The following is a 19,374-nucleotide window of genomic DNA, read 5'->3' on the forward strand; positions in this document are numbered from 1 at the left end:
GATCCAAACAGGGCCCAGTCTCACCATGTGCTTTATCGTCTCCATTCTTCACTCAGCTACCATCATGAACTTGTATAGGTATGTTTGTTCGCTCCACTCGACCTCGCAACCGTCGTATATCGTCTCGAATATAATTGACTGACCCATGTTGCTCGCAAGGCCCCTGGTCGGACAATCTCTGTCTACCCCCACCGATCCAAGTAGCGAATGCATAAGTGCGGCGCGGAGCTGCATTCAGGCTGCAGAGCTGATCCGCGAGCGGGTGCCTCCCTCCCATCACCTGGCCTTCTGCGTGCAGTATCTCACCATCTCCGGCATTCTATTGTGGACTATGGAGGACCCACAGACAGAAAAGCCATCTTACCATCTGACCGACGTCTATCAAGCCCTACAATCTCTGATTGAGTTGGAGTGCGTCTGGCCCTGCGCTAGCCGTGGCCGTGCAATTCTGGAGCGTCTTTTGCAGCATCCCCGGGGGGACGCGAGCTCTTATCTGCCCTCTTTGCCCGTACTCGACGGACTTTGGGATCCCTTTCCATCTACTGACACAGATATGGCTTTTGGTGGCCTCTAAGGGTAAATTGGCATGTTGTCGTATTTTTGTACGCATCTATCTCCGCGAAGGTGACGCAGCAGTAGGACCAATTTGAATTCTTTAACGGGAAAGTAGTGATGAAGGAATGCGGGATAAAGCTGTTATAGAGCAAACTACCTAGCCACTCGTATTCGTCACCATGGAGGCGAAGGTCCGTCTGAAACCCATGTTGCTGGCGTAGGAGAGTGTTGTCTTGTCGAGAAAATAAAGCATATACACAACACACATCAAAGGCATTATATGACAGTCAATTTTGCGTACCAAAGTCGCTTCCTCGACTGCGTTCAGAGAGAGCACCTCTCCAACGCCCACCATCGTCAACCATTCATCTGCGTCAACGCAGATATCCTTGACCGTGGCCGTAATCCGGAAAACAGTGGCTTTCTTGGCCATGGTGGACGGGTGTTGATTCAAAGGTGAGAACTGCAGGATAAACAGAGTGTGTAGTAAATCTGGAGGAGTACCTGGAGATATCCATAGCGGAAGTAATTAAGATATGGAGGGTGTCAGGTCAGCGGTCGGGGAAGAAGACCCCATACTCCGCTCGGATCTCATCCGGTGGCTTGTTGGATTCGTCATTTGTTGATAAAGACGTAGATAGTGCGGCGATAAGCAAGTGTGGATATGCTGGGTGGACATGCGTGGCTAGAAGTGTAAGCAGTGGCCGACCGAAATCCTTCCTTTTTAACCTGAATGTTACAGAGGTAAATAGTGAAATAGGGTTTGACAAGACGGTGTAGAAGTAGAACACTTGGTGCTCATGGTATAGATTGATAGTAGAAGATGGACTAAGTATTGACAGACTACATCGTATCGTCTACCCTACCAAGACGGATCTAACCTACTGCTCCAGCTTCCATGACGCCCGTATCACTTGAGCCATTCGTGCAATACCACGTTCCATCTCCACTTGCTGCACAATGGTTAGCTTATTTAATCAGACCGTCTTTTCAGGGCTCGCATATACCGTCGTCATGGAGAAGGAAAACCGAAAGTAGGTCGTCGAGGGTTTAGCTCCGCGCGCATTTGTTGTAACCTTGTCCGGCCCCTGCCAGGGATGATAATATGGCCCCGGGGTTAAGAGAACCTGTAAGAGGGTATAAGTGAGTCCTCTGCATATTCAGCGAAACGACGTGTGAACTACTTACCTTGGCCTCGGCGAACTGCCGCCAAAGCTGGTCGGCCATGACCTGCTCCGGATCAACCACGTTCTCATCATGCCGTAGCTGCTCAAAGGCAGGGTTCTGGGCCAGATTAAAGCATGCCCATATAAACATACCCCCTGTGGGTGGTACAAAGGAGAAAATAGGGACGTCGCCGAGATGGGCGACAAGGGTTCCGGTTGCCTTCGCCGCGTAACCGACGCGAAAATGCTGCGAAAAGGCGTCTATCATCCAGTCGCGTCGGCGACAGTACTCGACGCCCAGCCCCTGCAGCCATCCAAGATAGCCGTCGATACCCCAGCTTTGCAAGAGGCGGAGGGTAAGTGCTTGTGATAGGCCAGATGGGTCCTGCGTCTCAACCTCGGTCGCACGCAGCAGTCGTTCGGTAAACAATGGATTTGCGACAAAGTAACCGAGCCGCAGACCTGGTGCCAGCGTTTTACTAAAAGACTCCAGCCGGATTACACGGCCCTGGTGGTCAAATTGGAGCATTGACGGTGTCAAGGACCTTAGGAACTCATCGCTGCCGACGAATTCTGGGCCTTCCGTGACCGAGTCAGCGGCATTGTATTCCGGGTACTGGAGGAAGAAGTACGGATCGTCCTCCACAATGATGACATCTGCCCTACTGTCAGCGCAGGTCGACGAGCCATTAGTGAAGGTGGGATGGCGCACCGTATTCAATACACACATCGTAAACATCTCGTCGTCGCTTTGTACTCATCGTGACGCCCGATGGGTTAGAGCCGACACTGACAAGATACAGCACACGCGGCCGCCGGGTGCCGGGGTGAGTATCTTCCCAATCGCGCAATGTTTGAGCGAGAGTATCAGCACGCATGCCTTCTGCATCTGAAGCAACCGGGGCCGCTTTGATGCCCAGAGGGATCCAGAAGGCCTGTGCTGATGGATAGGTGTAAGTCTCACACAATATGTAGTCGTCTGTCTCACACAACAAGCTGACCACTTTACTCCATGCGTTGGTATTTCCGGGGTGAAGTAACACGGTCCAGTCGGCATAGGCTGGTCGATGCACCCGCTGGGTAAACTCTCGGCACCAGGCGCGCAGTTGTGCGTTGCCTGTTCCCGACCCATACTGCAAGAAGCCATCTAGGGGTAGTTCGAGCAAGCAGGGTCTTTCCTCCGCTGTTGGGGGTGATGCTGTCACGGTGGCTATCTTGAATGGAAAGAAGGAAGGATGTGGAAGGCCTGAAATCATGTGTTAGAAGGTGTATATCTTCTTGCTATTCGCCCTAACGACTCAAAGCATTGGCCCTGACAGCATCACAACAATAACCTTGGGTTTATAAAGTTATGTTTTTGGCGTGCTTATTGGCTCAATCGTAGAATAACCACTGCAGACAAAGCAGGGAAAGGGTTCAAATATTCAAACAGCTAAAAGGTGAAAGGACAAGGATGGGCCGTGCATAATTACTGCAAACCAAGTAGCAGAGAAATGAACTCGGGAAGATACAGTCCGATGGAGACGCAAAGCTAGAAATATTCATCTCCGCATTTAACATACCTCCGGCCAAGCTGACCATGTCATCAACGGCCATGAACTGGATAATGTCCTTCAAGGGGCTTGGGTGTCGGGCCCGGGATTTCGAATTGATATGGTGGCCCAAGTCAACAGCTGTGGGGAGGCCATTCGTGAATTGGGATTGGGCCATGGTATCTGTGGCGGTTAGTAGACAGATAAATGTGAAATGGACAAATAGAGGGAGGAAGCGAAGAACGATAGGAAAATGAACAAGAAATAACAGGCACAGAACGAGGAGGATCGTCAAGCTGGACGACGCTTGTCTCTTCTTTTCTTATCGGCCACGGCCCGAGATCCGAAGTGGCGGACAGACCAGAAAATCATCTCATGGCCAGAGATAGACGCGGCCGATAAATACGGGCAGCCTGCAGCTAGCACGACACCAAAAGCACAAGTGACGGGTTCAGCAGTTCATATACATGACGTCTGAGAAAATGGAGATAGCGTTGGCCGAGAGGTCGCCGGACCCTCTGCCGGTTGGAGATGAAAAGCAGGCTGGCCTGGTGGCCGATCTGGTCCACGCCAGTGAGGCCGAATACACACCGGCCCAGTACCGCCGGCTGGTGCGCAAGGTGGACTGGATCATTCTCCCGCTGATGTGGATTATCTCTGGCACGCAGTACGCCGACAAGGCGTCCATTTCGACCCAGGCAACCTTTGGTCTGGAGCAGGACACCCATCTGGTGAGCCAACAGTACTCCTGGCTGACCTCGATCTTTTACCTGGCGTTCCTGGTCAGCGAGGCCCCCGGTAATTATATATTGCAGCGTGTCAGTGTTGGCCCGACCGTGGCAGTGTCTATGTTCTTCTGGGGTAAGGCTGTCCAACAATATTTGGAGAGGGCACGGTCCACTGACGAAACCCCACAGGCATCATCGTGCTGTGCATCGCCTTCGCCACCAACTTTGCGGGTCTAGCAGTGCTGCGATTCCTTGAAGGCGTCACCGAATGCACCACCTACCCAGCTCTTCTCCTAATCACGGCCACATGGTATACTAAAGAAGAACATGCAATGCGCTCGGTCATCTGGGGCAGCGCTAACGCTGGGATGGATGTATTGACCAGCCTGGTCAACTACGCTATTGGCCGCCGCGCTGAGACACACCCCAATGGAATGGCTCCCTGGAAGGGAATCTCTTTCTTTTTAGGGGCGTTGACCATTGTACTCAGCGGCATTACCTATCTACTCCTCGGTACCCCACGCGAGGTACGCTGGCTGTCCGTCGAAGAAAAGCGCATGGCTGCGGCACGAGTAGTGGCCAGTCAAACTGGCTCGGATGCCCAGAAGCGCACCCTGGACTGGAAGCAGGTGGTCATCACCTTCCGCGACCCCCAGACCTACTTCTTCTTCTTCCTCGTCATTGTCAATTCAATTCCCAATGGCGGCACAACGGCCTTTGGAAACCTCGTCTACGTCTCGTTCGGCTTTACGGCCCTGGAGACCATCGTTAAGGGTAAGATTCCACAGCAGATGCTGTCAATTGCCTGGTTTTTGATCGCTGGTTATCTAACATTGAAGAAACCTAATCTCCGCTGTGCGTTGCTCCTGTCATTCTTAGCATCCTGATATACTAACGTAAGGTTGACAGTCTATATCATGATTGTTTCGGTTGTCCCTGCCTTTTGCGGTATGCTCGCCCTGGCTCTGCTCCCGCACTCCTCGGGCCTGCTGTGGGCGCGCTGGGGTGTGTACTTCATGACCAGTGTGGGAAATCTAGCTGGTCCTCTCATATGGACTCTCTTGCCATCAAACGTGGCAGGGCGGACGAAAAAGTCGGTTACGGGCACCGTCCTATTCATTGCCTACTGTGTAGGTAACTGCATTGGCGCCCAGGTCTTCCAGGCCAAGGATGCGCCGCGATACATTCCTGCAATCGTAGTGTGTTCAATTATGTATGGACTGGAGATTGTTTTGATGATTGCCTGGCGCACATACTGTATGCATCTGTCTGGTTACTCCTGGATAATGGGTGCAAACATTGGATTTAGATGTTTGGCAGAATAAACGTCGTGCTTCCCTGATTGCCGCCATGGCTATGACGACCCAGGAGTCGGCGCATCAGGGCCGCCTTAATGCAGAGTCAGACATGACAGACTACGAGAACATCCACTTTGTGTACAGTTTGTAGTGAACGGAGTTGTCTGTTTGTTATATGAGCCGTTGGTCACAAGTTGGTCATTTGGGTTGGCTATGTGTCTATCATGGTCAGCGGTTGCTGGAAATTGGCATAACTTGTTGTGGCATTATAAAGCCAACCCCATTTGCTACACTGGAAGGCAGATACAAACATCTGTAATTAGTTGGTAAGGATATGCTAGTACTGGTAAGGACTGCCATCGGCCGGAACTGCTCCGCCTTCATTTGGTAGACCAATATATATGTTAGTACCTTTTCCGCACTCATCCATTTTTCCAACGTCTGAGAGAACTGTTCTTCAGCGGCCCCGGTGCCTATACATGATATATTTATTTCTAGCTATTGTCCTATTTGATTGGTAATGGGAAACCACATTTCCTACGAGCGCACGCCACACGATATCGACTTGGGCAACCTAGGTCGCATCCGTGGCCTACAATTTGACAACAAAGCCCGTCGTTATGCCCGCATCCCCTATGCTCTTCCTCCAACCGGGGCGTATCGCTGGCGGAAACCACGCCCTTTACCATTAGACTACTCATACAGCGGTCCAGATGGAATTCCCTTGGATGCTACTATGTTCGGTCCTGTTTGTCCGCAGGCCAGCTTTTCCAGCAGCGCCGAGAAAGCTTCTAGCCCCGACGTGTACAGTGAGGACTGTTTGCTTCTCAATATCTGGACTCCAGTAACCATGCCTCCGCCTGGAAAACGCTGGCCGGTGGTGCTTTGGCTTCATGGTGGCTGGTTCGCCATGGGTGATCCCCTGCAGGAGCCGGGAATGGATGCCACGGAGCTTATTTCCACGGCAGGGCTGCAGGCCATCGTTGTCGGAATTGGCTACCGATTGAACATCTTTGGCTTTTTGGCCGGAGAAACGCTTCTGGCCGCAAACGAGGATGGGGATGCTGGAGCTGGTAATTTTGGCCTCTGGGACCAACGAATCGCCTTGGAGTGGGTACATGCGCACATCCACCGATTTGGCGGCGACCCAGACAACATCACCCTTGGTGGTCGCAGCGCCGGTGCGTATGGTGTACACGCACAGCTACTGTACCACTGCCAGCACGATGCGAATGAAAGACGGCTTTTTAGACGCATATATATGTACTCGAATGCCATCCCCGGGCAGCCCAAGACGCTGGCCGAGGCCCAGCCGCAGTTCGACGAGGTTTGCCGGTATTTCAAGCTGGATCCCACATTGAGCCCACAGGAAAAGCTAGAGCAGCTGCGCCAGGTGGATGCCGCTGACCTCTTGGCTGCAATGGGCTTTTTGCAGCATCATACCTTCCGTCCCGTTACGGATGGGGACTTCATCCAGCCTGGCTTCAACGCATACCACCGGAGCGGTGAGCTGGCCGCCCGGTTCCATGCGCGCGACCTCCGCCTACTTATCGGAGAAGTGTTGAACGAGGAAACTCTCTATGCCACATACAACAGCCCCGAGGCCAGTCTCGTCTCTCTGCGGAATCAGCTGGCCAACTACTACGCCCCTCGCATCGTTGATCGTGTGTTGGCTCATTATTCTCTACCGGCTGCTGACAGCCCTGTAGCGGCCTGGAAAGCCTTGTTTGGCACTATTGTAGCAGACGGCCAGGTGCGCGCTCCGTCGCGCTACCTGATTCACTGCTTGGCTACACATGGTGTGCCCCTGACCCGGATCTGGCGTTATCAGATTGCTTATCGACTCTCCTTTATCACCGAAACGGTTGCACCGCTATCTTTTTGCGTCGCACACGCCATGGACAAACCATTTTGGAAGTGAGTGTACCTTCCACTATTTGCTTATGAAATCTAGCAAGCCATGACTCAGTCTGATTGATCATTCAGTTACTCTATCATGCACGACCCAACCGCCGCCGAGCGCGAGCTTATGAACGAATGGATCAAAATCCTGGTGTCATTTGTACATGACGAAAACACTTATGAATTTGGCACACAGTCGTTGGATGAGTTCAAGGTGGCAACCCCTCAAGGAATGGTCCAGGTGAAACGGGATCCCCGCTGGCAGGAGCTTGTAAAACTGGGAGAGGTTTTCTCGGATGACGTGTAGTCTGATGGTATTGGGTTCTAATGATTGAAAATGGATGAGTTGGAACATCACCAGTGCGATATATACAACATCATTGATTGAAACAAAAGAAAAGTCTGTTATATGCCTGTTTACCAGGGAATGATATCCCAAGTATAACTCTCAGATCCAGGAATGTGAATGTTCATGAATTGGCCATTTTGTGTTTGAGTGCAGGAGGAGACCATCTCCCAGACAGCCGTAGCCCCTTCCTCGACCGAGAGATCAGCATCTTGGCCGCCCATGTCCGTCCGTAGCCACTGTTGACAGTTATTGAACCGGGTCTTTCTATCCATACCGCTGCTTACTTACCCCTGGATGAATTGCCATAAATGTAAAGCCCTCATCTGTATATGACAGTGCGTATTGCACAGTCAGCGCGTTGAGGACAGCTTTGCTGATATTATACGCGGGCATAGGCGCAAAGGCGGATCCTTCAGCCCAGCTCATCGAGCAGTAGATGGTAGATGAGCTGCAAATTAGTGTGCTGAGCTTAAAGATGAACAAAAAGGGATTTATACTCACATATTTACTACCTTTTTAGCTTTTCCGGAAGGTAAGTTCTGATCAAATGATGTGGCCCAATCGTATTGACAGAGAGTTGATGAGATAGATCAGCCCTGTAGGATTTCTTCGTGAGCTAGTTATTGAATAAAAGCGCATGGGTGCACTCGATTCTCATATTAGCTCTACCTTGCCATGTGTCTCTGAGCTCACTCCAGCACAGTTGATTATGATATCCAATCCCTTCCTCTTTATAGTTTCTGAAATATACTGCACTGACTTCACGATCGCGTCTCGACTAGAGAGTTCTAGAGGTATAAAGACTGCATTCTCCGATCCATTCCGGCTATTGCTTCGAGGGCAGGACTACACTGTCGGGCTGCTGCCACTAAACCCATGATTCCACTAACCCTATTTGGTACGCGATCACTATTCGTGATTCACATCGGGACAGCCACAGACGGTCTATTCTTGTAGTGTGGCCTCTATTACCCTCCCTTCCGCTTTCAGCAAGTCAAGATAACATCTGCGGACTACGGCTCGATCAGTTTCGGTCAAGGACAGACCCTCGGTTGATAGTATCCTTCCACGGATCGGAGCACTCGGTCGCTTAACCCCAATGCTGATGGATAGTATAAACCTGTAAATAAAGAGCGGATCAGTATTATAGTACAAACTAGACACAAATCCAAAACACACATTTGAGCAGAAAATCGACCCTCAGCCCAGGCTATCATGTGATCTGTAAGCTGCCGGCCGATTCCTTAGGCTAATCATTACCCCGCCACATCATTTCCCCTCATTCTGACTCATGACTAGTAACTATTTCCCTTCCTGCATCAACCCGCATATCCCGCCACATCCACATCACCACTAAAATCGCCAAACAATTGTAGATATGCCTGTCTTCCACGTCGGTGCGTCTCTCCGCCCTCATCCATCTCGAATCGCTACGCAGGAACCTAACATGTCGGCCAGTCCTCTTCCGCTTGAAGCCAGGTGTCCCGGCTAGCGAGCTCGAGGCCTGGGCCCGCCTGGGTAAAGCCATGGTTGGCAAGATTCCAGGTCAGTACTTACCTTCAAGATTGTGAAGGCAACTGGGATACTGATACGTGACATGCTGCCAGGACTGCTGGAGTTCCATGCCAACCCCCCGTTGGCGATGACTGCGTCCCGCGCAAAGGGCTACAATATGGGCTTGGTGGCTATTCTGGAGAAGCCGTCAGATCTGCAGGTCTATGCAACTCACCCAGCTCACCTCGAGTCAGTCTGCCTGTAGCTGTGGGAACCTCGGTCTGCAAATGAATGGTAGCTAACGGTCTATCAGGTTGCATGAAAAGCGCGAGCAATTGTGTGAGGATACTTTGGCGTATGATCTGGAGTACTAGACTTCCCGCGTGTAGGAGTGGTTAAAGGAAATGGTGTGATGGGAATGTCCTACACTAGGGGCAGGCCAGACCACATGATCGCCTTGGTAGCTGCACCCTGACAATTTTTGTGCAATTATTCCTCGTCGGTGCATGATTCTGCAGCTGCTTACATGCTATGGATGCGTTGGGCTCCTGGTGCGTAATGATAGACGAGATAATGGGTTGAAGAGCAAACCCGCAATCCAGGGTCTATTATCATGTATATATTGCCAGAATACATGTGTGACAATTGTACAATCCCTCAGATTTTGCCTTTGGAATTGCTCATCCTATAACCTACTGTTGCCCCAAACACCACAATAGACTAAGATAATAGAGGGTGCACCTCCATCAAATATGGCCAGTTAAGGAGAAATATCCGGACGGAGTCAATGTGGCGAGGGAAATACAAGGCTACCAATTGGCGCAGCTGCTGATTTACACGGTTAAACCTCGGAGTTGTCGATCGGGGAAAGTGCGAGGCCGATTCTCAAGAAGACCCCAGCGATGGCCTCTTAAGTGGTGTCATATAGGTCTCCTTTCTGTAAGTACACCTGTCTTAGCGTCCATCAACTACTAAGGCTTAATCAAGGATTGGAAATACCTGTCCAGTGGACCTGATGGTGACCACGCCATTCTTGTCCCGCCCACAGTTCTAGCCTCTTGTTTTGATATTCCTGCGGGTAGTCTCGCCACTCACCTAGGATGTTTGCTTACTGCATGCAAGGGTAGTACTGAAATCTGCTTGACCAGCTGGACGTGGGGTGGACTACATCTGGGGGCGTGGGGGCACCAGGTCGGGGTGGAATCTGGGGTTGATGCGGAGTCGGACTTGGGCCGAGTGTCAAGCTGCTACTGCATCAAGCTCCAATTGGGATGTCGGGAGGGTGCACCTCAGCTATTGGCTGTTAAGCTTTGATCGACACGGTAGGACTGGGCAGACCATCCGATGGTTGTAGGTCTACTCGTTGCTCATGACGAAACACCATGCGGGGAAACAGATCTGGTCTGTGATTCAGGCGGTATAAATACAGCACCATCGCATGGCCGCAAGATGTTTGAAGATCAGTAAAGATGTTGTCCCTAAGAGGAAAGCCCCTGGTCTATCTGGTCACCGTCGTCAGCTCGACTGGCTTCTGCCTGTTCGGCTACGATAATGGCCTGATGGGCCAGGTCATCTCAGAGCCCAACTTCCTCAACATGATCGGAAATCCAGACGCAGCCGTGCAAGGGCTTGCAGTATCATCCTACGACATCGGATGCATGGTAGGGGCGTTGGCTGCCGTGCTTATTAGTGAGCAGATCGGGAGAAGACGGACGATCTTACTAGCTTGTGTTGTGCACATTGTGGGAGACGTCGTCAACGCCTCCACCTTCTCCCTCGCCCAACTTTTGGTGTCGCGTATCATCCTTGGTATCGGTCTGGGGCTCTTTACGAGTGCCTCTCCCGTCTGGCTGGCCGAGACTGCTACAGCGCAGATGCGGGCTGTTATGGTGGCCGTGCAGCTGACCTTCCTCATTATCGGCACGAACATTGCCTACTGGGTCGATTATGGGCTTGGCTTCCTTGACAATGAAATCAGCTGGCGTGTACCTTTTGCATTGCAGGCCATCTACCCCATTGTGGCCTTCGGGTTTACTTTGGTGCTCCCCGAATCCCCTCGATGGCTTGCTTCCCACGGCCATACTGAGGCTGCCGCCGCCGCTCTATCGGCCTTCCGCGATCTGCCAGAGGACCACGAGTTGGTCCAAGCTGAATTGCAGGATATTGCTTCGGCAATCGCTTTGGAATCGGACGGTGGATCCTGGGGAAGCTTGTTCCGCCAAGGCCCCAGTAAGGTGCGGACGCGTGTTATTATCGCCTGCGCGGCCAACTCGATGCAATCCTACACCGGGATCAACTTTGTGGAGTACTACTTCCCTTTCACCTTGACCAATTCGGTCGGACTCGGTACCAATCTTGCGAACCTTGTGTCGGGGTGCTCACAGATCTGGTTCCTCCTATCATCCTTCGTGACGTGGTACTATATCAACAAGCTGGGCCGTCGCCGACTGTTCTGCCTGGGTAATCTCGGGATGGGGTGCTGCATGATTGCGGTGTGTATCACTCTGTGGAAAGATAGTCAAGTTTCGGTCATCATCACCGTCGTCTTCTTCTTCCTTTATCTCTCGTTTTTCACTTGGGGATGGATGTCGAACATGTGGACCTATCCTGCGGAGATCCTACCACTCCATGTCCGCAGTAAAGCGCTGGCACTGTCCGTCTTCTTCCAATGGGCAAATCAGTTCTGGACGGTGGAAATTGCGCCCGTCACGATTGACAACATCGGCTGGCGAACATATATCATCTGGGCCATTCTTAACTTCGTTTGCTGCGTGATTGTGTATTTATTTTTTCCGGAAACATCGTCCCTCACGCTCGAGTCAGTCGATTTCCTATTTTCCTCGTCTAACAACATCCGCGAGGTGGTGGCGCGCAGCGAGGAGATCTATTTGAATCACTCCCATCTTGATGTTGGAGCTGCGGCGGCGGCGGCGGTGGGCGCAGACGGCAAGGAAAAGGCCTTGGAAGACGGGGTCGCACAAGTGACGCACGTCGAGAGACACATGGGGGTGTAGGGTGCATTTTACACGGTTGAGAAAGCTATGCTGGGTCATTCGAGCTTTAGAACTAGACAACATGTGTCAGGTACTCTGTATCAGTCGTAGTATCTACTGGCGATCTGTCATTTGTCAAATTGTTGTGCTCGTTGAACTTGAATGGGTATTGAACGGCTGTTGGGCCCGCCACAGCGACCGAGTGACCCATAAACCACTCACCCTACTTGTTTGCGATTTGTTCCTCGGTCTGTCTACCTTGTTTAACGCCTAGTACATAGAATTGTAAGAAGCGCAATGAAGGCGAATCCTGCACGACTTCTTGAGATGGTCTCAAACAGTGGCGACTGTTTCGCCCTGTACCAGGTCAATTCCACCGACAATACTCCCCTGTCTATCTGTTGATCTCTACCCAGATTGTTGGCGCCTATCCTTGGTCCACTTGCGGTGCCTGTTCCGGCTCGGGAGAGCATTTTGCGGCCTGTAAAAGCCGGAGTTGTTCCTGATCCTCGTGATTTCACCTCTTCGGAATGATATCATAAGAAAACCTGCAATTTCAAATCGAACTAAGCGTCTGCTGCCTAGTTTCATACAATTATTCTCCCGTGCATCTCCAACACAATGGATGCTGCCTGAGGTTTCAGTGGGCATACACGTCATGATGACCTCAATGCGCAGTGGATCCCCCCGGCTTGGCCATAAAGCTTGGCACCAGGGCCCCGATGCTTAGCCGGGGGGATTTACCCAACCTAATGATCCTACCGTGTTCTAGAAAGTTGGCTACTTGAATGTTACTCCCTCATTGCTTTCAAATCATGGCTCCCGTACGGTCTGTTCCGTCATCCTTCTATCCCACACCATCTGTCGATATGTCCGCTGATGAACAACACCCCAGATTTCGCCATGACCCCAGCTGGTCCTATCACCAAGGAGTGTCGGGTTCGATGCTCAAAGCTTTCCTCCGTACTTTTACTGCGTTGCACATGAAATGGCCGCTATCCCTCAAGCCACACCATGAGTCGGATCGATTCGTGTTGATCAATCCTGCCGCCTCCGAGTGCTACACTGGAGTGATGGTGGATGAGGCCGTCAAGCCGGAGACCATCGGCGCCACCTGGTATCCCCAGCCATTTACTCGCGGCACATCTCTCCCGGATGATGGGCATGTCATCTTGCACCTGCACGGTGGTTCCTATATCCTGGGAGACGGTCGCTCCTCTTCCTGCAACTTCATGGCCCAGACCCTCCTCGAACAGACCCCAGCAAGTTACATGCTCTGTCCCCAGTATCGACTGGCCTGCAACCACAACGGACGCTTTCCCGCTCAATTGCAGGATGCCCTCGCAGCATATATGCATCTGATTCACACTCTCCAAATCCCTCCTTCTCGAATCGTGCTCAGCGGCGACAGCTCCGGTGGCCACCTCGTCCTAGCACTTCTCCGGTACATCGTCGAATTTAATCGGCCGGATCTTTTACCAGCACCGAAATGCAGCTGGGCCTGGTCTCCCTGGTGTGACGTACCCGCTGCAGTCGACCCTAGTGCCTGGACGCACAGCACCAACTACAAAACCGAGTATATACCGGGGTCCTTCCCAGCCTGGGGAGCGAAGCAGTTCCTTGGCGATTTGGAGATAACCCCAAAAGTCGAGCCATACGTAGCTCCCATCTGGCATCCGTTTGTTGTTCCCTCGCCAGTACTGGTCATTACCGGCGGTCGTGAAGTTCTGTGTCAGGATCATGAGAAGCTGGTGCAGGAGTTTCAGAAACTGCCCGGGAATGAATCTTCCATTGATCTGGTAGTGGAGGAAAAGGTGCCGCATGATGTGTTAATGATTGGGTGGATTATGGGGTTCAAGGATGAGGCCCGTCATTGCGCCACCAAGGCTGGGGAATTTCTACGTCAGGTGGACGCTTCGTCCGGTAGAAAGGATGGTGCTCCTGAGATGTGAATGGGCTGAATTCCTCATTGTATATATAGATGCTATGTTTCGGTTGGTCCCTGCCGGGTGCGTGGACTTTGCCTGCATTCCATTATTGATGAATTATTCACTGGCGTATATCTCTAGAAGTCTAAATGACAAATGAATTTCGAGCCCGGGAAATTCAAGTATCCTTGACGTGAACATACTAGTTTGTTTCATTCCAACATTCTGTGAAGGGAACAGTGTGTGGTAGGGGTGGGAGGGGGTTAGACCAGTTTGCGACCGTAGGAAGTTGTGGTGATCATGGTGGTATATTTTGTAACTTGGATTAGGTACCGGTGATTAGTATCCGTTGATCCCGGAAAGTTTTACCACATTCAGGCTATTCGCATTCAATCCACCTGCTGAGACAGGACGAGATAATGTCTCGTATTAGCTGCCTATGATCCAATGCTGTCATAAACTACCATTGTGGAGTGGCGGGGAAAATGAGAGGTGCTCGGATAGTGCTGGGGACCTTGGGTGAATTCAACAGTAATAATAATAGCATCTGACCCTTCCACTTCTTCCCCTGCCTTGATATCGTTTCTTCTACTCAATTACTCCCGATGCATGGTGATGGTTGCGAAGCCTGGAGCACTATTGGGTTCTTTTCCAATGTGAAAGCTGAACGCTTGATTGATTTCATTCGGTATATACATTTCGTGTAGCACAGCTACAATTTTTTGCCCTTTTTATCCTTCCACAATATCCTTCATATTCCGCCTTGCTAAATATGTTATTGATGATTTAGAGGTTCGCAGACAACACCCCCGCCCTTTGAGCCGTGAAGGTGGCAATCAGATCCATCAATGCCGGCGACAGCGCGTCGTATGTCTCGAGACCCAGGGAGTGGAACTTGGAGCGCACTTCCTCCATGCCCTTGGGGTGGAAGCCCTGCTCGATGATGGAGGAGACGAATCCCGCGAACTGAGGCTCCTGCCAGCCCTTCTGGTCGGACAGCTCGGCGTGCACAAAGTCCAGGCCCTTGAAAGGGTGGTCTTTCTCGATGCGACCGAACATGTGTACCCCGCAGCCCTTGCAGGCGTATCTCTGGATAGCGGCGGACGCGTCCACGATGGACAACTTCTCTGCGTGTTCGGTGACGGAGACGGCGTCGCGGGGAACTACTCCGACGATGGAAAACAACGATCCGGCGGGCTTCCAGCACTTAGAGCAGCCACAGGCGTGATTGTGAGCGACATTGCTGGCCAGCTTAACCACCACCTTGTCGGAGGAGCATTTGCAGTAGAGGTTACCGCCAGGGAAGTTAGGGTCCCCTTTGGTGATGCCGTTGTCGAGGAGAGGATGGAGGGAGGGCGACATGTTGGATGGAAGGAGGTTCGAAGGATATGCGACCGTGAAAATCTGGAACAGCTTAAGGATCGGGATACTGGATGTTGGTCTTCTCTACCATTTCTACTCTTCTATATAGGCGACGAAGAGCAGGGATCTTCCCCTCATCTGTCGCAATCACTTTCCTTCCATCCCCTCATGCGGGGGAGTGAGGGAGCCCGTCGGCGAGGTTCCCGGCCTGGCCGTATTGGCATCCCTTGATTTCCCACGGGAAAACATTACTCGACTGGGAGAGCGAATACGAGCGACTCCTATCGGTGGAGCTTTATCGACTCGGTCCGATCGCGACCGCGATTTCTACTGACTAAGGAGTGAAATGAGGCCATCTGGGATAGAGGCATCGCAAGGAGCACCGGGCGATCCAGCCGGTTCACACGGTTCGCCTTCCCGAGACATCTGCTTGCTTCCTCCAGAGCCTTCGGAAAAGCCGCCCGTCATCCCCATCATTGCGTTATCCAGGGATATCTACCCTATCAGCAAAATTTTCATGTCATTCCCAAGCGATATTTGGATGTGTCTCGCCTTCAGATCTAGCGATTAGATAGCTACATGACACAATACATTTTCTTATTTCCTCGGGTAAAAGCTACCCTGGCGTGCACACAACAGTGGCGATTTCTCTTTAATCGGTGAGCCCTACGCCGCCGACACGATCGCCTCGAAGCTACAACTAAGGGACCTATATATGGGAGGCAATGGTGTATGGTCTATCCATCAATACCACTATACGGTCAGTGACGCGCTCGCCGACCGCAACTTGTCACTCGAATGACCCGAATGCGGGAGACTTGAAACCAATCGAAGGTTTCTGGCAGTGGCGCCATGCATGCCTGCAGTATCCAGGTTAGTCCGAGACCATTAAGCTATAGGCATGGATGATGAGCAGGATAGCGAAAAAGCGATGACTCGTCATGACTACGACCTGTCCCAGATAGCCCCGTGAATTCCAGGAGGCACACCCTTCGCCATTCCAGCGCCTCTTCCCACTCAGCCTTGCGCGGTCGGCCGCAGAAGCTTCTGTGTGCTGTACGTCATCCTATGGGGTATAGCAGGTGTGCTTCTTCATAGGACAGGCCGTTTAGGCGAAGGTGCCTTCGATGCAGCCCGATAGTGCTTAGAGGAAGACCGATATTGAATGTTCAAATGGAATACTTGGAAAGAGCTACAAGGGGGACGGCGTGTCTGCTCCTGTGGACAAGAGACTGAACCCAGATGCTTATAGTGAATTTGTGCCGAACGAGAAGGACTCAAAGAGAAGCGATATCTGTCGTCGGGAGGTGTGAGTTGGGATGGTCGCACATTTGGAAATCATGCGGGGCGAGGTTGGATTTGTGAAATGGTATGTTCACAGTGAGTACGCGGGTCGACGGGCGCGAAAGGCTATGGCGATAGAGTTTGACGTCGTTCCCCACCATCCCGACGATCAGATACATCAGTGGAGGGGTAGGTCTCTTGGACGAAGAATATGACTCTCAGCCTGTCCTTGGAGCTGGGAACGGAGTCATCTGGAGAAGTCCCCCACCACCCCAGTAATTGAGCCTTATCCACTGGCATCCTTTGGTGGCGCGGGAGACGGCCCGGAATTGTGCTCTCCCGTGTGCGCTGGAGGCCAGGGGACTATCATTGCCTCCTCTCCTCACGCTGACTCTGTGCGGAGTGGGGGCCAGGCAGAGGTTGTCATCAAACAAACTTTGTGAAACGCTCGGAGCAGGTTGAACCCCACGAGGCTAAAGTAGATCGGCCGCGACGGCGCGGTCAGCGTGGTGCCAACCATTTCACCCCAATAGGACCGTGTGGATATCTCTCACTCCATTAGGTGAGAAAATGGGTCTGTTGCTCTGCGGGCATAGGCGGCTGTTCCCGGAGAACATGACGAATGGCCGGCCTGGATGATGAGGATCACTCACCAATGGGGTCGTTGCCGAAAGAATGACGAGGCAGCTGAGGAAGCCTCCGTGGAAGATCTTGTCTGCAAGCTAGTACACTGAATGCAGAAAGACATGGATTAGCATGCAGAGCCAATGTACGACTGCAGAAATGTCATCGCGCAGATCGCTCGGCCAGCATCAGCTGCCCACAGCCCCGCACAAACCCCTCTCGAAAGTACTGGCTCGGTCAGCGTGTCAGGTCGCTTTAAAAACAGTCTCTCGGTCTGAGAAGCGTCCGCCGTCGCCAGCCAGGTATCACACCTTGTACGCCCGCTAGAAGCCATGGGATCAATCTCACAATCGACCGAGGCCGCCTACCGGCCTACTCCTGCCGATATCACCATCAACAACCACCAACCTGGAGATCCAGACGAAATTCTATTCAAAAATGTTCGAATCCTAGACTCCACAGGCAGCTTACCCTACCTTGGAGATGTCCTGATCGAGGGCGAACGTATCATGTCCGTGGGGCAAGTTGATGAGACAGCCGCGGCAGGGGCCTTGGTCATCGATGGGGGTGGCAACAAGACGCTGATGTCGGGCCTGGTCGATGCTCATACTCATCTCAGCTTCAACAATGCAAAGACTCTGGACGGGTTGACCACCATGCCGCTAGAAGAGCACGTCATTGCTACCGCTCACTCGGCTAAAACCTATCTTGACTGCGGCTACACCATGTGTTTTGGCGCGGCCTCTGCCCGTGCCCGACTTGACATCGCCATCAAGGCCTCCATCAAGTCCGGCATCATTCCGGGGCCACGAACCCTGGCCAACACACCCGAAATCACTACTACTGGAGGAGCTATCATTCCTGACATATCCAAGTATGCGGACGGGCCTCATGAAATGCGAAAGACGGTGCGGTCATTCATCGAGCTGGGAGCAGATAACATCAAACTCAGCATAACTGGTGATAACATCACTGATAGCATGCCAAGCGATGAGACCTACTTCACCCTGGAGGAGACGGTCGCCGCCGTGGAGGAGGCCCATAACCGAGGAAAACGCGTGTGCGCCCATGCGCGGAGCAAGGAATCCGTCAAGTTATGTCTCCAAGCAGGTGTTGACGTGATATACCACGCTAGCTTCAACGATGAAGAGAGTTTGAATATGCTGGAACAGCGGAAGGACTCTGTGTTTGTGGCGCCGGCCATCAATCTGCCTCTTGCCACCTGTGCGGGTGACGCTATCCCCTTCGGGTTCACAGTCGAGATGGCTGAGAAGAAGGGCGTTAAAGAAGAGGTGGAAGCAGCATGCAAGTCCATGCGGGAGATGCATAGGCGAGGGATCCGCGTGTTACCAGGCGGTGATTATGGTTTCGCGTGGGCGCCGCACGGCACGTATGCCCGCGACTTGCACCACTTTGTTGAGCATTTTGGCTATACACCGATGGAGAGTATTCTGGCGGCTACAGCACTTGGTGGAGAGATCATGGGCTATCCGGAGGATTTGGGCAAAGTGCAGCCGGGATACTATGCAGATGTGATCTTGGTCGATGGGGACCCACTGGCAGATATAACTGTTTTGCAGGATACGTCGCGGCTGCATGCCATCGTGATTAACGGTCATATCCACAAGCGTGTCTGATAAGGTGCTGTCGATTGAGTGTGATTGGTTGCTGCATCTGGTGAGCCAGTGCCTCACTGACTACAGTGTATCTCCCTTTGTCGTTTGTACTGTATTACTCGTTGTTACTGCATTTTTGTGCTGGACCGAAGTAGTCAATTATGAAGCTGTCATTACTCTAAGACAGAGCTCAACTCGTAGAGAAAGGGTGTGAGTGCCATTGAGGAAAGAAGACCACCACCGCATTTTTTATATTATGCTAAACTCTCACAGAAGCAAAAGTTTTGGCATGGCTGTCTAGCCAATCATGGCCGGTATGATATTAATAAATATACTTGGTTCCGATAAGACTACTATATAGCCTCCTGGTATAAATCACCAATAGATACTATCCAGCTTCCTCAGATATCCACTTTTAGTAGATGACATCCACTCTTGCTCCCACTGAGCAAAGACAGATAATATATACTTTCTCCCTCAAGAAGAATGGACAGTCAACCCTCATTCTAATTGTACCTTAAATGGCCTGTCTTGATAATTCTA

At 51.9% G+C, this 19,374-nt stretch overlaps 9 protein-coding genes across 9 annotated transcripts; 6 read left to right on the forward strand and 3 right to left on the reverse strand.

The window, feature by feature from the left end:
* Positions 1 to 25: 25 nt before the first annotated feature.
* Positions 26 to 574, forward strand: An02g00010 (hypothetical protein; the record flags this gene model as incomplete). Its single annotated transcript, XM_001399102.1, has 2 exons — positions 26 to 78; positions 160 to 574. 2 exons carry the CDS (start codon positions 26 to 28, stop codon positions 572 to 574), a joined length of 468 nt encoding a protein of 155 aa, XP_001399139.1.
* A 138-nt stretch (positions 575 to 712) lies between these two features.
* Positions 713 to 988, reverse strand: An02g00020 (uncharacterized protein; the record flags this gene model as incomplete). Its single annotated transcript, XM_059745974.1, has 1 exon — positions 713 to 988. One exon carries the CDS (start codon positions 986 to 988, stop codon positions 713 to 715), a length of 276 nt encoding a protein of 91 aa, XP_059605924.1.
* Positions 989 to 1,605: 617 nt separating this feature from the next.
* An02g00030 (uncharacterized protein) lies at positions 1,606 to 2,977 on the reverse strand (the record flags this gene model as incomplete). The annotated part of the gene is made up of 2 exons (XM_059745975.1): positions 1,606 to 2,378; positions 2,434 to 2,977. The coding sequence occupies 2 exons, from the start codon at positions 2,975 to 2,977 to the stop codon at positions 1,606 to 1,608; spliced, it is 1,317 nt and encodes a 438-aa protein (XP_059605925.1).
* Positions 2,978 to 3,735: 758 nt separating this feature from the next.
* Positions 3,736 to 5,430, forward strand: An02g00040 (uncharacterized protein; the record flags this gene model as incomplete). The annotated part of the gene is made up of 4 exons (XM_001399105.1): positions 3,736 to 4,114; positions 4,171 to 4,836; positions 4,891 to 5,238; positions 5,291 to 5,430. The coding sequence occupies 4 exons, from the start codon at positions 3,736 to 3,738 to the stop codon at positions 5,428 to 5,430; spliced, it is 1,533 nt and encodes a 510-aa protein (XP_001399142.1).
* A 369-nt stretch (positions 5,431 to 5,799) lies between these two features.
* Positions 5,800 to 7,488, forward strand: An02g00050 (uncharacterized protein; the record flags this gene model as incomplete). The annotated part of the gene is made up of 2 exons (XM_001399106.1): positions 5,800 to 7,196; positions 7,266 to 7,488. The coding sequence occupies 2 exons, from the start codon at positions 5,800 to 5,802 to the stop codon at positions 7,486 to 7,488; spliced, it is 1,620 nt and encodes a 539-aa protein (XP_001399143.1).
* A 3,005-nt stretch (positions 7,489 to 10,493) lies between these two features.
* An02g00060 (uncharacterized protein) lies at positions 10,494 to 12,038 on the forward strand (the record flags this gene model as incomplete). The annotated part of the gene is made up of 1 exon (XM_001399107.1): positions 10,494 to 12,038. One exon carries the CDS (start codon positions 10,494 to 10,496, stop codon positions 12,036 to 12,038), a length of 1,545 nt encoding a protein of 514 aa, XP_001399144.1.
* A 794-nt stretch (positions 12,039 to 12,832) lies between these two features.
* Positions 12,833 to 13,969, forward strand: An02g00070 (uncharacterized protein; the record flags this gene model as incomplete). Its single annotated transcript, XM_059745977.1, has 1 exon — positions 12,833 to 13,969. The coding sequence occupies one exon, from the start codon at positions 12,833 to 12,835 to the stop codon at positions 13,967 to 13,969; it is 1,137 nt and encodes a 378-aa protein (XP_059605926.1).
* A 762-nt stretch (positions 13,970 to 14,731) lies between these two features.
* An02g00080 (uncharacterized protein) lies at positions 14,732 to 15,307 on the reverse strand (the record flags this gene model as incomplete). Its single annotated transcript, XM_001399109.1, has 1 exon — positions 14,732 to 15,307. One exon carries the CDS (start codon positions 15,305 to 15,307, stop codon positions 14,732 to 14,734), a length of 576 nt encoding a protein of 191 aa, XP_001399146.1.
* A 2,240-nt stretch (positions 15,308 to 17,547) lies between these two features.
* An02g00090 (uncharacterized protein) lies at positions 17,548 to 18,852 on the forward strand (the record flags this gene model as incomplete). Its single annotated transcript, XM_001399110.3, has 1 exon — positions 17,548 to 18,852. One exon carries the CDS (start codon positions 17,548 to 17,550, stop codon positions 18,850 to 18,852), a length of 1,305 nt encoding a protein of 434 aa, XP_001399147.1.
* Positions 18,853 to 19,374: the final 522 nt, after the last annotated feature.

The sequence above is a fragment of the Aspergillus niger genome (assembly GCF_000002855.4).
Source record: "Aspergillus niger supercontig An02".
Taxonomy (NCBI): domain Eukaryota; kingdom Fungi; phylum Ascomycota; class Eurotiomycetes; order Eurotiales; family Aspergillaceae; genus Aspergillus; species Aspergillus niger.